Source organism: Ammospiza nelsoni, chromosome Z (assembly GCF_027579445.1).
Source record: "Ammospiza nelsoni isolate bAmmNel1 chromosome Z, bAmmNel1.pri, whole genome shotgun sequence".
Lineage (NCBI taxonomy): Eukaryota > Metazoa > Chordata > Aves > Passeriformes > Passerellidae > Ammospiza > Ammospiza nelsoni.
Window position 1 is genome coordinate 25,803,527 of NC_080669.1, and position 17,894 is coordinate 25,821,420.

General features: G+C 42.3%; 1 protein-coding gene across 2 annotated transcripts; it reads right to left on the bottom strand.

Annotated features, from left to right (window-relative positions):
• Positions 1–377: 377 nt before the first annotated feature.
• Positions 378–17,608, bottom strand: LPL (lipoprotein lipase). 2 transcript variants are annotated; one of them, XM_059491729.1, is made up of 10 exons: positions 17,373–17,608; positions 10,443–10,609; positions 10,143–10,322; positions 9,407–9,518; positions 7,354–7,587; positions 6,870–7,112; positions 5,693–5,813; positions 4,790–4,972; positions 3,506–3,610; positions 378–2,607 (listed from the first exon to the last, which is right to left on the bottom strand). In XM_059491729.1, exons 1-10 carry the CDS (start codon positions 17,434–17,436, stop codon positions 2,562–2,564), a joined length of 1,455 nt encoding a protein of 484 aa, XP_059347712.1. In that variant the 5' UTR covers positions 17,437–17,608; the 3' UTR covers positions 378–2,561. The 2 variants fall into 2 exon arrangements, with proteins under 2 accessions (XP_059347712.1, XP_059347714.1); XM_059491731.1 differs by having other exon boundaries at positions 10,443–10,606; positions 17,373–17,588.
• Positions 17,609–17,894: the final 286 nt, after the last annotated feature.

The following is a 17,894-nucleotide window of genomic DNA, read 5'->3' on the forward strand; positions in this document are numbered from 1 at the left end:
AGTTCTGACACCTGCCAGAAAAAAAAAAGAAAAAAAAAAAAAAAAAGAAAAGGAAACAAGCCCTTCAAAGTAAGGACAGTTCTTGAACTGTTCTTAAAAGGGCCTGAAACACGAAAACCACAAACTGCAGGTGAAAAGCTACTTCTTTTATGATGCGGGATACTTTGTTCCACACAGTGATTCCTTGGGGTCTTAATACATGACTTTTGCATTTCCCAAAATTATGTGAGGGAGAGTGGTGCAGAAATCACACATTCCTTTTTTTTCTCCAGTGTCTCATTCCATCTTTTCAGCCCAGAATTCAAGGATAGGCTCTGGCCTTCACATAAAAGGTATACAGCAGATGGTTTCATCAAAAGGAAAGTAGTGACTTCAGATTCAGTTTGAGAATTTTATTAAAACCATAGGTTTCTGTTCTATACAAAACTGAGGAGATTTCAAAAAAAAGTATTAACGACATTGGAAACAGTGCAATGTAAGTGGCTTGTTGATAAAAATATCTGAAAGCTATATACAGGATTAATACTACACAACTGTATTAATGTAGAGACTGTCAGCAACTTTAGCAATATATACAAACTACCTTTACACTCATAAATATCTTATTTACAGCTAATAAATAACATTCAAAGCTAAATCATGTTTCCTTATGAAAAGAACCTTCACTATTTTGTATCCAAATTTTAAATGTGTTTGTATTTGATCCTGTATTAAGAGCTGTCCAGATATTTTGCTTCTGAAGAATTTGACTTTCAAGAGAAAATTGCAACAAAATGTGGAATCTATAGGGAATAAATCACTGTATTTATTTTTAGAGGTCTCAAATGCAGTGGCTCAATACTCAACCCCACCCTCAGTGACTCATCACATCTCTGCTGTAGTTTAATCAAATGTGAAATCAAATGTGAGCAAATTCATAGCTATTAATATCCCAACATATTGCACTGTTTAAGACTTTTATCCCCAAATATGCTAGCAGCTACAGTTGGAAATAAGAAACAAATTGTGCACATAAACACATACATATTTTTTCTTTGCTTTTAAGATGGGATGATATTGAAGAAGTCACCATCTCCATGCTGTCTTGCACATGCAGGAAAAGACTACAACACCCAGCATCAACAGCTAACATTACACTTCTCCAAATGTCTATCTTAAAGCCCTTGTGCCTCCCCAGCATTTTGTTTACTCTTTAGAAAGTCAAAAGAGGGCTACTGCACATTTCAGCGTGCTAGAAAAACTACATATTACTTAAAAATGAGGAAGCAGACTGCCTCCAATATACCTATTTTTTTAAACTTGCAGCACGGCTAATTTGAGAGTTTTTCAGAGCACTCCTTGTGGAGCACAACCAGGCTGCTTTTAATTGGCTCAGCTCCTGCTTCCTGCTGAATTCCATCTCATGGCAGAAAACTGTGCAGCTCCTAGCACTGTGCCACAGCCAAGAAACAAACTGAGGTGGATCACTGGCAGTCACAATTCCAGTACAGGGAAGTATGAGCATCCTTGTCGGCTGTCAAGGGGATTCACTTGCACTGAAAACTGCACACAGCAGCCACGCAGCTGCATGACTGACACTTGGTGCCAAAGAGCAGAGAAACTGTGACAGCTTCGGCAAACGTGACGCAAGCAAGCAGGGAGAGGGTGGAGGGTGGGGGGAAATATCTGTTTCCTGCATTTTCTGGTAGCTCAGTTCCTCTGCAGTTCCATTTTCACAGTGTTGAAGGCTAGATAGTTTCATTTGCAATAACTGAAAGCATAGATAAAATATTAAATGTCTAGATAAGACACTGGCATTGCTGCCTTCTTCTAGAGCTGTTATTTATTCCAGGGTAAGTGGCATAGAAGTATACAGCTTAACAGATCATACCTATTGCTAAGCAGCACTGGCATCTACCCCCAATTAAATACATTCATAACCACAAACTAAAAAATTCATCCCCATATTAAGTCAGTCCCTGACATCTTCTAGTATTACACACAGCAAAGGTGTTTTTTTTCACATGTGAAACCTACTTATTTGCTAAACACACACTTGAAAAACAATGAACCCTCTCCACTGAACTGCCTGAAAATTCAATTTGCCGAGATACAAAAAAATAGTTTCAAATGACTCATGAAAAGAACAAAAAAAACCCCACTAATCAAAAAAAACCAAAACCAAACAAAATAAAAACAGCAAGATAAAATAAAACCAAGTACAGGGCTTTGTTTCTTTTCAATAAATATTAAAAAATTGCTATATAGGATCTGATGTCAAGAAACCTTGTCACAAGGCATCATGATTAAGCAAAATTACCTATATCTTTTCAGCACTTCAAACTTTGGCAAGTAGTTTTGCAGGTTTCTTTTGTTTTTAACTATTTGGATAATGTATCTTCATGGTTAGTAACTTCATATGCTGAGACTTTTTTTACAAGAAGTCTCTAAAATAGCTAGGAATAGCAGGCAAAAATCCAGCAGCAGATAAATATTTCTATATATTTGGTTCTGAACATCCAGTCCACAGGGATGAACAGACTCTTCTCCTCCCCAGTGTGAAAAATCCTTGTTCTTGTCACTTAAGCAGATTCATGAGCAGAATTTTCTTTCGAGGCTCTCTTGGTACTGTGGAGAAAAAAATAAAATACAAAGGTGATGAGGAAGATACTTGTTCCCTCTTGTCTTATTTTTGAGAATTAAGGTTTTAAAACCCCCTACTTAACAGGAAGATAAATAACATGCTTAGGCTTCTCCTGGCTTCTGCTTGATTTTATGTCAGATACGCACACAGAGCTCTCAAGGCCTGTGCAGGTCATTGCCCCAGCCTAATGCCCAGCACATGTGCATTTTTATGCAGAGCTAGATCTCAGTCCAGAAGCATCCCCATGAGACCATTCACACACAGTAATTGAACTAAAATAAATATAACCACTTCTCTATCTCAAACTTTAGTGGGTAAAGTCCAAAGACTGTCTCCACATCTAATCTGGGTCAGGAAAATTACTGATAGAAATATTAAAGTGCACCAAAGGAATATAAAACAAAGGCAGAATCTCTGACCCACAGAGATGAAACTCTCAGGAATTCACCCACCTGATGGCTGCCATCAGAAAGCAGTGTGCTAAGAAGAGCACCTTCACACACATGCCTGCTCCATTCCTGAACCAGCCCCATGTTCTGCAGCTAAGGGCAAGTGCTGAGACAGAGACACACTTTCTCTGTGTGCTAGTGCCTCGTCTGTAACCCTCCACAAGAGTCCCTCACACCTGGCCGAGTGACTGTGGTAGGCAGTGACCAGAGCTTGCTTCTCAGACATGCCAACAGCCACGCAAGGATGGCTACCAGAGGAGCAAGCCAAGAGCTTTCAAGCTGCCAAAGGGGCCATAAGCAAACCTCTCGTTAGTCTGAGCTGTGATGCTTTTGAAGCCCTGAGAAGACTAGTGCAAAAGTCAATTAAAGAAAAAGTTTAATTACCACTCAAATGGTAATAAAGCAGTCTAAAACCAATAGTGATTACTCGTACCCTCCTCTCTTCCTGCTGACGGGCTGCTCCGAGCATTTCACAAATATTGCTGCCTCTTCTCCCTTACTGAGATGCGAGGTGCCATCTCGAGAACAGAACACCACTCTGTGGAATAAATATTGGAAAAGTCACAAGACTGAGCCAAACATCCCTTTTTAATCTTAGAAAGAAGACTGGTGCTTGGAAACAGTCTTTATACTTTGTCACGTGGGGCACTGCTGCTTTGCAGGCCTGTGAGAAAGTTATTTTAAAAGAGAATTCTGTAACAAAAGAAACGCTGTGCAAGAACTGGTAAATGAATTATACATGGGCATCAAAGCATAGCCATAACTTTCACTGATCCTTCGCAAAAAAAAAAACTTCTTGTGGTAAAGATAGCAGAAGTTCTATCCCAAAGTCTCTTGGATCTTTATTTACACCAGTCTTTACGTGAGATTTTGTCAGGTGAATGAACTTGGAAGAAAGCCATACTCCCTCACATGTGCAAACAAAGTAGGTTGCAATTTCCAGAAAACATGAGCACTCACTTTTCTATTTATCAGTACTTTCCCCACCCCTATATTTGTTCAGCTCTGATAACTGTTCTTTGATGAAGTGACTGACCTGTTTATTCAAAGGAGGAACTTATTTACTATACTATACATAGGACACACATACTCTGTTCTGGGCCCATGTTCTGCAAACAGATCTCATGTTTAGTGAATATGAGTATTTCAAAAGATTAATGTCGAAGCACTTCTGTTCAGGCTTTGACGTTTCAACATTCACGCATTAGCAATGTCCTGCAACAGTCACGTGTTTCAGTTTTCTATCACCATTCAGGTATTCAAGCCCCAAGGAAATCCAACTTAACTAAGCAATAAATTCTTGTGCAAACACAGTTTTGGAAGGATCTCTAAAAATCTCCATCTAAGCATGCTCTTTGTGACAAAAGCTATGCAAGAAGCCAGCATGAAAAAGGAGGACAGAAATTAAAAACACAATCACTGATGCTGGTTCATGGAGATACTCTTCTGCATATTATAACTAACCTTAAGTAGGTACAACAGTGGGATACAAATTAATTACATGGGAGGAAGACTACAAGCTGCAGATCCCAGTGGAAGTAAATGGCTGAACCTGGCTGATAGAAATGGTGGTTTGATACCACTGGAGCCCGGATTATCATTAATACTGTACCCACTTGTAACTGCTTAACATGTTTGTCCCAGTCTGAGATACCAGAAATCAGGGAGCACTGTCAATTAGAATTAATATAGCTTATAACAAATCAAAACAAGTTACTTTTTCTGAGTTTCCCCTGACTTCATTCTGATTCTCTGGATGTCAAATGTAAAGGGAGTCCACCAATCAGACCAGCTAAAGAAGGTGTCTTTTTCCCACTGCAGCTTCACCATAAACAGGTCTCCAATATCCACTTCTGTGTAAATCAGGAAGGAGAAGGTCTTGTTTGAGGAGATTTCAGGCCTGTGGGGAGGAGAATAAGAAAAAGAAAAAAACAAACAAAAAAGCCACCTAAAAATCTTGGACAGACAAAGAAAATTGAGGAGAAATAGAATCTGGAATTTTTGTACTCCAGAGAAGGAAGCAAAAACACCTCTACCTTTTGTAGAGGCAAAAGGAAACATCCTTCTCTACCAAGGCTGGTAAAATCCTGGGACAGTCTGCCAGGCAAGGGCTGTCCTCACCTGTGCTCTCAGAAAACCCAGACACCACCACCCATAACCAGTTTACATTCGTCAGAGCAGGAAACAACTCCATTCCCTGCCAGCCTGTGTCTAGGGACCTAGACACAAATTTATGCTTATTTGCAGAGCTGTGAAAGCAAATCCCAAGTGTCCCTCAGCTTCTGCACTGAGGCCTTCAGATGCATAAGTCCACTTTTAAGAAGATTTAACATGGTATAAAGATACCAGGAAAAAAATAAGGAAGCACTGGAAACACTCTTATCAAGCTGTGTCACGGGTAAGATTTCATGTTTCCATATTTCAGATGTCTTATCAAGAAGAGCTCCTGTAGGATTTGGTTCATTAATTTCCAAAGCAAATGCAACTCCTTGATCAAGGACAAGAGCAGATTCTGGGACCCTGTAAGATTAGTGCAGCTGAAGCCAGAACAAGTTTTTCAGTTGAGACTTTAACAAATTAGGCAAAACAGTACTTTGCAGTTGTTTTTGTAGCTACTCACAGTGTGAAAGCAATGTTCTCACTCTTGTCTAGAGTGCCATAGAGAGAGATCAGGAATGGCTGGTTTGTCTTGGTCATGTTAGTCTTTGCAAAGAAATGAATCTTGACCTGATAATGAAAGACTGAAAGAATACAACAGAAAATGCCATTAGGAAAACTCAATCTCCTAAGAGACAGCTGGTGACAAAACCACCCTGCCTCACCTCTGAAAATTCTAGGCTGGAATTTCCCAGCTTCACTAAAATTAGTATATTTCCCTGCAGGTGTCCAGGGTACTATTTTTTTGCAAGAATGTAAATATTAGCAAGCAAGGCAATTGCCATTAAAGAACACCTTTGCAGCTCTTGCAGCTGAACTTTGCAGCAAAGCTGCCACTATAATACTCCCAGAGTGTGCAGTATCACCTTCAAACCTGCTATTGAACATATAAGACTTGCTATACTTGACTTGAAACAAGTGAGCTGTGCCCTTCTCTTACAGGAGGCTTGGTAAAAGGAAAAAAAAACCTAAAAAACAAAAACAACCCACTGACACTGCAGGTCAGGAATGAGCCTTTTTGATTGCTGGTCCATCACACAATGCACACTATAAGAATACCATGGTGTACAGGCAAAGCTAAGGAGGAAAATAAAGTAGTAAAATCCAACATTATTTTCCTAGCTGTAAGGAAAGTATTCTCATCCCAGTTTTCTTGGGCTTTGTCATTCTCAGACCTCCCACAGCAGCAATTAGAATCAAGAATGTGATGCTTTAATGAGGGCTGGTGCTCCTCTAGCAAGTGCACTACCAAAGGCATAAATCTGATGCTTCCATATCTTTAATTAAGATGCTCAGCAGACTGAGTTCTGCCGATTATTTCCCCAGCAGAAAGAAGTAATCATTCAGATGAAAAACACCGAAAAAGTTCCAAGTTTTGGATTGGGCAGCAGGAGTTGTCTAACTTTTGCTACTTAGAAACTTGTTACAAAATACCTTTCTTTTTGCACTCTACCCTACACCTCAAGTAGGACAACACTTTTCTCTGAGACTTGGATTCAATGGCAAACCACAGGCCAGCTTCACCCCTGCTCACCACAGGCACCAAAGCAGCAATATCCTCACCAACAGCACATGCCCATCATGACACACAGCTGAGCACTAGTACCAGTCTTGCTCACCAGTAAGCAAGGAGTACCTACCTTTATAGGGCATCTGAGCACGGGTTTTCAGATACATTTTAGTGTTTCTCTTTGTTCTCACTCTGTTGACCTTGTAACCCAAATTGTTGCAGCGGTTCTTGCGGCAGCTCAGGCAGAGGCCCTTCTCAAAGGCCTCCTTTGTGTTGCAGCGGTAGGCCATGCTTGGCTTTTCTTCATTGAGGAGAGAGTCGATGAAGAGGTGGATGGATCGTTCATGGGAGCATTTCACCAGCTGATCCACATCTTGAAAGAATGAAAATGTGTAATATGTATACATACGTGCATATAATGATATTAATCCCTAAGCAATGCTGTCAACAGGCATGATCCACTATGGCAGAACTGAGCTTTACAGCATGACTTTTAAAAGCATTTGAAAGAACATATTCCTGCGCCTCTCAGAGCTCTTTCCTTGCAAGACACCTTGCCGGGCTATTCAGGTTTCCCTCAGAATGTTACACTGTTTGTTTCAGAGCAACCTCACCTCCGAGCCCTTTCTCAGCAATCAGACGCAGTGCTTCTCCCAAATTGCAGCCCGGCTGGAAACCTCCACCATTGGGATAAATATCAATGTGTCCAACAGGCTTCTGGATCCCAATGCTGCGGTCTGGAGAGCCTCGGGTGTAGGTGTGTAGGACATCCACAAACTCAGCATCATCCGGGGAGAGGCGAGTGAGTTCATCAGCATACTCAAAGGTAGGACCGGCAGGATCCAGCCCTTTATGGGGCGAACCACAAAGAAAAACTGATATTATCTGCCAAAGATACTGACATTAATCACAAATGCCAAACTCAGCTGCCACATTGGTCTAAAATACTGAGTTTTTCTGCAGACATTACAGATGGATCGATCACCACTTAAATATCATGAATGTATACCAGAGAATCAAATGCACTACCTTGGAAATTGTCACTGTTTAAAAAAATAAAAGTGTATGCAAACACATGGAAGGAAGCCCAGCTAACTTCCTCAGAGCTTTAGCATTTCCAGTGGATGGGAGAAACAAGCTCTTAAGTATTTTCTCAATGTCTTTCTTTCTTGTCAAGAACTGCAGAAGTTGTAGCTGAAGTATGGAAAAGTCTTGCTGACAACTCCATGCCAGAGGAAAAGTGGGAAACATAAGTGAGGGCTTCACTGTCTACACACCTAAGGGGAAGGGGATTACTAGGGTAAACTGTCAAGCTGCAGCAACACTAACATCAAAAAGGCCCAGAGCTACTCTGCCAGTGAACAAGTACCATCTGCTGTTCACACAACCCCTGAGAGCTGGCTGAGGGGACACATCCTTTCTGCAGCCCTCAGCTGGGGACAGGCACCTGTGCTGCTCACCCACTGTTAGCTCCATGCGGTCTGAGCTGCTTCCCCCTCAGCTGTGAGGGCTTCAGGGGCCACATTACATTGTTCCCTGTGCTTTTCCCAGGGAACAGTTCATCCTCAGCACCAAGAGCATGGAGGAATAACAGAGGGCTACTGACATGTCAGTGATTTGGCAGACTCAGTGAAAGCAGCAAAGCTGCAACTTAGAGAAAGGAAGGGCAGAGGGACTAGCACGTTGGCCTCCTGACTTTAATCTGCCACCTCTCAGGACTTGACCTTTCCAGATGTGACTGCTGCCTAGCCCACCTCCCAGCATGCCTGTGGATCTGGGATCACAGCCAGGCTCAGGTGAAAGTGCCAGGAGCTAGGCTCCCTTCTGAATGGTGCTCCCAAGCTCTCTCAGCAGCAAAGACACCACAGATGAGCAATTTTCTTAGCTTCATTTGCTCATGAAGGCAATTCCTTTGTCAATGAGGTCAGTGCTAGTGGCTCAGCTCCCAGGTGCTGGGGTGTAAAACAGCCCCAGAGTGGCCACGCACTCTGCTTTGTCTAGCAGATTTCTCAGGCTCCAAAATTCACCTTAAGCAGACATAGCAACAGGGAAAATACATGTCTTCCCCAAATTCTCACAGTATTATTTCCAGACTAGAATATTTCTTGAGACTGTTATGATAAACTTTGTAATAATCCACATGGGATCTCTTCTGGTTATCTGTCCAGTCTCCCTTTGAGCCCATATAAACTTCTTTCATCTACATCACCCCATGGCAAAGAGTTCTGCAGGTACTAAACTTGCTGCAGCAGAATTTACTTCCTGTTCTGTCTCAAGGGCTCCCATCAGCTGCAAGGAATGACCGTCTGGATAAAGACAATCCACTGAATTTCTTATGCTGCAAGAGATACTGTGACCTTTGCCAAGCCATGGTTTGGTCAGTCCCCACCACAACCCCCCAGACTGCTTCTTTATCAGGGCCTACTCACTCATTTCTTGTAAAAAAGCAAATAAAGGCTTTTCACTGACCACCCTTGTTGTTATTTTCTGAATATTTTTCCAGTTCTACCCCTAGAAATATTGGGCCCTGCTGTTTCATTAAATAATGAATACATAACCAAAGTACTGCCAGCAAGTAACAATTATTCTGGTGATTTTTCAGTAGAACATAATATTTCAGTATGGAAGAGATGCAACTCTCCACTCTACAGTCACAGGTGTTCTTACCAGTAATTCTGTTCACCTTCTTTTTGGTCAGATTCCCAGCAATCCCAGCAGCATGGGCACCTAGACTGTACCCCAGCAAGTGGAGATTGTTGAGAGGATAATTAAATTGCTCCTGCAGAAGAGAACAATTTGTTTAAAGTTCGAAACCAAACACAAAAAAAAATATAAGAAGACAGAAAATAAAATGTTTTGTTAACACTGGAATTTTTGTTGGAGCCATGAATAACAGAACAGACACTAAACAGTTATCATAATTTTGTGCCATTGTAAATTTCTTGATCTAACCTATTTATGGCCAAAATCAAATCTGAGAGGAATGCAAAATAAAGGACAGAACACAGGGCTGTTTATTTCATAAAGGTTTTCAGCCACCCTCTCCCCACCAGTTTCTGAATCTCCTAAGGCAGGGCACATTTGCAATTCCCAAGGACTGGCTTCTGTATAATATATATAGGAACCTGTCTTTCATAGCTACCTTTCACAGAGTCCTCAGAAATACTCTACGCACACAAGACCCCACAGACCACAAGGTAAAGTCTCAGGAACGCAGTACAAAAGGCCTCTGAGTAGGAGACAGTCAGTAGACCAAAGCTGGGATTTTACCAGTCCAGCAAAATTTCTCTCTGCAAGAGTTTAACTCCATCTACCCAACACAAGATGATTAACATAGCTGCATCGTTGCTGTTTTGTCTCCTGTGACATTACATAGAATATGAGATGTGCCTCCATGTCTTACCTCCATCCAGTCAATAAACATAGCAACATCCTTTCCCACCAGCCTGGTGTAGGCAGCCGACACTGGGTAGTGCTGCTGAGCTCGGTCTAGCCAGTCCACCACAATGACATTTGAGTCAGGCTCCCTCTTGTACAGAGCACCCACCAGCTTTGGGACCCAGCTTTCATACATCCCTGTCACCTGTTTGGTTTTGGTGATTTTAATTAAAATAGGAGAGATATATTAATATTTCTGTGAGACGCTTCTGCTCAGTTTATCTTAAGCGTGGATAAAAGGGAGATTCCTCCCACTTTGTCTTACCGTCCACCCATGGATCACCACAAAGGTTTTACTAGTATGATTGAAGTTGCACTGTGCCAGGCTGTTCACCTGCCCAGGAACCAGGTAGCAGACATCCTCATCGGGCTCTGCAGGCGTCCGTAAGGAAAACTTGCTCTCGATTCCCTCAAAATTGTTTTCGCCTTCTTCTATAAGAGCACAAAAAACATAGCAGTGTTTTAGGAGTACTAGGACAAAGTCAGAAGGCACAGGTGCGATGTTGGAGAGATATGTGGAACAGTCAGGAGATATCTGGGACAGGTGTTTTTCATTTCCTACAGCACTCAGTGGACACACAGCAGCTGTGTAAAGAGGAAATCAAAGGGTGAAAATTGCTCCCCTTCCAAGGTCGTGATAAAACAGTAAGAATCTGCTGAGCTGTCAGAGAGGTATGAATACATTTTGAGAGCCAGTATTTTGCCCATTACATTAAGCAGGAAACCTCTTAAGTATCACAAGAGTACACAACAGTCACAGACAGTCATCCAGGAGAGCAGAGAGTTACTACCATACTATTACATATTTTGGTCGTGTATCTTCCACATCACCTCACCAATAATCACTGCTTAACAAGGCCTTTTATAACTCTGTGTAGTTGCAGTGCATTAAAAGCTGTGAAGTCACCACTGTTTTACAAAATACTAGTTTTAAGTTTTGACCAACAAGCAGCAGGTGAGGAGATCAGACACCCATCAGAAAAACTGAACTAGCAAACCAGCAGTTTATTTTGGAGTACATCTTCAGGTCATCTGATAACATACAGAAAAATAAGCTGTCGAAAAGTATCTTCCTCTGCCTGAAGCAGAGGGAAGAAGGGTGGGGAAGGAGGTGCCGATCTTGTACTGGAGGTAACAAAGTATGTTGTGGTCTGCAAAGACCACTCCCACCAACTTCCAGCTTCAAAATTTAAGTACTCCTTTTCCTGCCAAGTGACTTTAGACTTCATATTCACCATTTCTTTTGGGAAGAAACTTAAATGTCTCCTCTTTTTATGTCTGATTCAACTCCTAAATGCCTCTATACAGCACACCCTGTAATTAACTTTTCAAAACCCAGGCCCCAGTTTGGCAACTTGAGTAAGGCAAATATTGATTGCCTGTTTTTCAAGTGCAGCTAAAGTTAGGACAGCTCTGTCCAGCTCAGCATTGTCTTTCATGGCATCAATAACACCAACCTTCCACAAACTCCTAAACGCACATTAATGAATGGCTCCATGCCACCATAGGGAACACAAGTGGACAAGATAAGGACCTTATGCTAGGCATGCAAAACAGATTTCCACTCCCTTTTCCCACTGCAGAAGAGGTTTTCTATGATAACTGGCAGATTTGCATTTCCTGCCTGAAGTCATGCTGCATTGCTCAGGTGATAAATAACTAACAATTCATTTTTTTCCAAAACAGTTTTTCTGGTCTTCTCACTCAAGCTACCATACATAACAGAGCACTGACTAACTCACCTCAGGAAGCTCTAAAAAGCCTGGGAAGTTCTTGCTGTGCTTGGAGGATCACAAGAAATCAGGGTCTAACCTCCCTCATCACGTCTAAAACCAGCACAGAGCCTTGCAACAAATGCTTACATACAAGTCTGAGAAACTTGTCAGCCATAATCAATGGCTTAAATTTGCCCAAGTTCAGCAGGATTTCTCACCTGTCAAAGCACATGCAGGAAAGCAAGAACCATTCACTGAACAGAGGCAGTACTCAGCTTTAGGTTTCAACCTTGACTGTGCTAGGCTGGCTAGCTAATCCAGGATAATTACCCTGAGGGCGCCCTTCCTGCCTCCTTCCTCCTAAAGAAAGGTGTTTTTCATAGACCTTACCCATACTTCTACCAGTACAAGCATCCACATAATGGTAAATATAACATTTTACCCACAAATGAAAGCTAAATTTACCAAACTAACCAAATGTCTGCACTTCTTCTCTATTTCTGCATATTCAAAACTTAGTCACCAACTGACAGTATAAAACACTTTTTTGGAAAAAATCTTTAGACCTGCATTATTTACTTTTTAGCCAGAGAAAGAAAAGTCCCAAAGGCAGGTTGGTTAAATATCAGCTATAACTTTTCACTTGGCTGTGAATCACTAAAACCTTGAAAGGAACAAGAACAGCTTTCAATTGTAAGGCATACAATGCCAGGACTTTCAATTATGTATATTCCCTCCTAGTACAGGAAGGCGAAAAAGAATTGTCCACCTGCTCACTAGTTAATAGTGCTTCCTTTCATACCTAGATATCATTTCCCTTCTGGATTAAACTTATCTGATAATCATCCAAAATCTAAATTACATTGATATCCTGTCTTGTAGTGTGTTTTCAATTACAAACACATGCTAGAATTTGCATGTAAGTTCAGACCACAGCTCTTTTGAAAAGAAGCTCATAGGAAATTTACAATTCAAAGCGTACCATACTTAAGGGTACACTTGGTAAAGTGCACAAAGCTTAGAAAAATTGCAGTACAGTGGCACCTGCCACTGAAGATGTGTTAAGTGCTTCACACGAATTTGCATGTTTCAATCTAATAATCTTTGATGGGGATTTGAGAACAGAAAATCACTGAGATACAGTCAGCACCAAGAAAGAAGCAGCTGCAAAGCAACAGCCCATGAGTTAGGGAAATGGCAGGCAGCCATTTTTCTCATTTAACTATGTTGCATGAGGATTAGAAAGTCAGAAGAAATTACTGTTATCATCTTATACCCACAAAATGCATCATGTTATCTTATGTCCACATATGGTCAGTTCCCAGCAGGAAGATGAGGGTAGTGTGTGTGTAGTGGAGTTTATTACAGACTTCTTCACGGTGGGCTCATCAAGAAGATTTTCTCAGAATTTGCCTGAGTTTGGCTTTGCAAATTATATACAGCTCTGAGCACACACTCAGCATAGTTTAGTTAATAAAATGTTTTAACTCAAGTTAATTAAACCATGGAGACCCCCAGCTCTGAGCAGAAGACATCTTGTCTACACCTAATGTTGTGCTGCACACAAGCTGCAGTACCACCTCACATCCCAGCCCCTGCAGAACACAGGAACACACAGTCTGTACACACTCACCACACAGATCAACACCTACATGTACCTTAAACCTGAAGCACAGAAGTTCAGAAGATCACTTCAGAAAACAAGCATTTCCCACTTCTGCTTTCATACCTCATTGTATTTCTTGGTCTATTAAACAAATTATTCAGAACCAAACTTTGTCATTCATAGACTTTTGCCACAGACCTTTTCCTCAGAGATTTAAAGGGAGAAGTCTCCTTGAATCATGTCCTGAGCCAGTGAACCACTGGGCCTCATTCCTACAGTCTTACACAAAGAAGTGCAAAGACAGCCAATGTAAACACTCACCATAGTTTAGTTAATAAGATGTTTTAACTCAATTAAACCTTTGGAAAACCCCAAAATAGGTAGTTTTCAGCATGTTTCTGAAAGGTGGACAGAAATTTATCTGAATTAAGATTGCATTTTTCATAATGCAGATACAGAAATTAGATATCAAGAAATATACATACAGATATTGAGATACTGAAGTAGGTTTTTATGACAAGAATGCAAGTCCCATTTCTAAATGAGGCTTTTGAATAAAACAGACTGGAAGTAAATACATCCAGACAAAAAAGAAATCCACACTTTTACTGAAAACTACTTTCCCAGCTGTAGTTCAGCAAAGGTACAAAGGCATGTGTGGTGTATTGCCAAAGCTTCCAGGCACATAGATACAAACACAATCACCTGTTGCAAAATAAAGTTTTCTGTCTATGCTATGTGCTCACAGTTAGCTTGACCCACAAAGGGATTATTTAGGGAACTGAAGCAGAATTAAATTACCAATTCCAGATGGAAGCTGGCTTTTCAGGCTGCATCGCCAAAACTTCACCATTTTGTCACATTATTCAAAGTTTTCTGATGCTTTTCTTACATCCCTATGTGCACAATATGAATTTCCATTTTTAAAAAGAAATAAAAAGCTGTCCTGTGCAGCAAGGTATAAAACTTCACAGAACACACAGAAAGTGGGGGTGGGGGGGAAGCTTACAAACTGGAAGTCAGTAGTTTTGTTTTTCCTGTCCAAAGTTTGTGACCCTTTGGACTTGCAACTTGTGAAATTCCGTTCAGTTAGGGACTCCTGTCAATTATCAATTTTGAAAGCATCCCACTGACTTTAGGCATTCTGACAGACCAATCAAGAGGATTCAGTCTCAAGTTTCTTTCACAGGAAGCCCAGGACAACTTGCCTTCACTGTGAAACTGTTTACCACTGGTCAGCTGGGTGGAGAATGTGAGTCTTGAGGAAGTAACAACATCTGGAATATTAATCAAAAGTTAAACTGCCCACATCACACAGATTGCCAAAATATGATAACAATGCATTTGCCAGAATGAGTGCACCTAAGCTGTGGTTTTAAAAATGGAATGTTTGATAAACAACAATTTCCTAGCATTATGCACTCAGAAATGGAAATAGCATTAGCTAGGTGCAAAGATCCTTAGAAAGTATACTGCTAGACTGTGTCTTCTATGGCCCACAGAGACACGCATGCACACACATGCACAACAGCAAACATCTGCACATATCAAACATTTACCAGCTGTAGATAACTGGGCTAAATCTTCCATCAGCCAACAATCAGCATTAGGAACACCCATCAATCAGTCGTACTGAATTCCTAAGAGTTCTGAAGCAAACTCACAGCCAGCTGTAGCAAAAGGCCTAGATCACAGAAATGGTTATAATTTAATTTGATCTACACTATAAACTGAAAGCATACTACTGTGTGTTGCCATCCCAGGAAACCTACCTCACGAGTCAAGTTATTGTTTAACCTTGCTGCAAAAATATTACAACTTCATGTTTATTTATGTATTCCTCAATGGCAGAGCCCTGAGAGTATGTTCTGCTTCACTTCGCAGGTGGGGCCAGTGGAAAGAGCAATACTTTTGGAAAGCTACTGGGCACAAGTTCAGAAGCTAAGCAAGAACCTCCCAGCTCAAGTTTTGCAGCTGGTAAACTGCTGTTCTCCCACTGTACACAGGGATGCCCACTCCTCTCCGTGGTACTCCCTCACAAATCTTTACTCAGCTGCAGCGGGGACACTTGCAATTCAATCCGGCAGATATCTAGCCACCCATGAGTCCCTCTGGAATTGCTGCAAATAGCTGAAGAAAAAATGCAGCCATTGTCAGACTTTGCAGTAATACAGAGGTAAGGATGCATGAGAAACTCCTACCATGCAATTACTTCTGCACAGAGGAGATTCCAGCAAACCTTTAGGAGCGCTAGTGATCATGCTAATCTCCAGCACAACTTGAGGCCTGAGAGCCTCACCTCTGTGCCTTGTCAGAAATGCATTGTTTCTCAAAAGGCCATGCCACAGCTGCCCTGGTACGTCTATCCCAAACACAAACCATAGAAAAAGCCAGCAGCTCACATCACGCAACAGAGTAAATATACTGACTCTGGATTTACACTGGTAAATAAGGATCTGAATGTATTTCTAGCAATGCTTTTATCTTTTCCAGGACCAGCATCTTTTTCACCTAGAAAGTCCTTTTCTATGTTGTTTTTTAAATACTCTGGATTCTTGGAGGGCTGGATCACGTGTTTGCTGTGGTTTCAAAAAACTTTTTACTGCGTTGTGCATGGAAAAGTGTGGAACTAAAGGCTTGAATTGCTTTAGGATGAGCACACAACCTGCTTTCATAAAACCTATTCCTAAGAAGAAATAATGAAATTATTGGTAAGTCTGTGTCAAATCAGTTCCTGCAGGGATGAAAGCTTTCTCTGAGAAGACAGTTATTTTACTATATAGAACTTGGATACTGTGATGAAAATTGGTTTTGATTGTTTCTGATGGCACAAGACTGGATTCAAAGCTAGAATACATTCCTTTCACTGTACCCTAGCACCCCATCCTCTTACTTTTGAATAGTTCCCTTCAGCTTCCCTATACACAAAGAAGTAACAAAGGGACGCACAGCAGAAAAAACAGAAGTTTATATATTCCAGTTTAGGATCACAAAGCAGCTCTAGGAGCTACAGCCACCCTTTCTTCTAAGGCCAGAAACTTTTAAAGACAGGTACTATGTGTGGGAGATCAGTGTAAAAAAGTAAGCCTGTGAGAGGACACTGCTAACAATATTTTAAAGCTTTCTTTAAGTCTGAGTAGTAGTGGTCTCCTAAAGCTAGTCAATTTGTTCATAACAGCTTCAGTTACATTGTGATTAATTGAGAGAGCATTAGTAAAAATCTAGCACCATTTGCACATCTTCCACTTCCCATAGCTTGGGCAGGATGTCTATGCACGAGTGCAGGTACAACAGGCAGAGTGCGGACACAGCCGTAAGCGAACGGGAGTAAATCACTCTGTTCACTTTTCCCCTAGTGGATCCTGCTCATTACAGGCTTAACTACATCTCGAACACATTACCACGGTAGAGATGAAACTTAGCCTTGCCTTGTCTGGGATCAAGAACTGTACGTAGCTGGGATGCTGGGATAGATGAGCCCCACAGAAGAGGAAGCCGAGGGACCTTACCGTGGTGCTACTGCTGTGCAAATCCCTTGCTGGGGCAAGGAACTCTGGGAAGCCACCTTGTCTCTGGGAAAAAAAAACATCCCAAACCTCAACAGGTCGCGCCACCAGCCCAGCAGGTTGTGCCTGAGTTTCGGCTGGAGAACAGGCTCCAGGTCTCTCCTAACAGGATGGAAGTTTCCCCCCGGTGTCGCTCTCCAGCGCCTTCCAAGCCCACTCCGCGACACCCGGGTCCCGCAGCATCCCAAGCTCCCCGGGATAGCTTCACAAAGGAAAGATTGCAAACTCCCCTTTCCCGCCACGCTTCCCCCAAGCCCCGTTTCCCAGGAGCAACAGGCGGGCCCGGCAGCCCCGTGTCCCGGACTCACCGCCGAGAGCAGCGCCCCAGCGCAGGCAGAGGCACACGGCGGCCAGCAACGCCTTCCTCCACATCTCGCCTCCTCCGCGGGCACGAAAGTTTCGGCGCGAAAAGAAAAAAAAAAATTAAAAATTAAAAAGAAAGGTTGTTTTTCTCTGAAAAACTTACGATAACTAAAACAGAAGTGCGGCGCCGAAGCGCAGCGAAGAACGGGTCAGCCCGCAGAGCGCCCAGCACCGCCGACGCCGCGCCCGCCCGCCCTTATGTCCTGGGTAATATGCAAATATGTAAATAAATATGCAAACATGCAAACGACCGTGCGTCCATTGGGCGAGCGCCGAGGGACGGGGCGGGGCCTGACGGGGCGGGGCCGGCCGGGGCGGGTTCGGGCCCGGGGCCCACAGGGCGCGGGATGGAGCGGGACGCGATGGGACGGGATGGAACGGCACGGGCCCGGCTCGGCACGGTGTGCTCCCTTGGCTCCGAGCCCTCCCTGGGCCTGGCTCCCACCGCCTTCCCAGAGCCCTCTGGC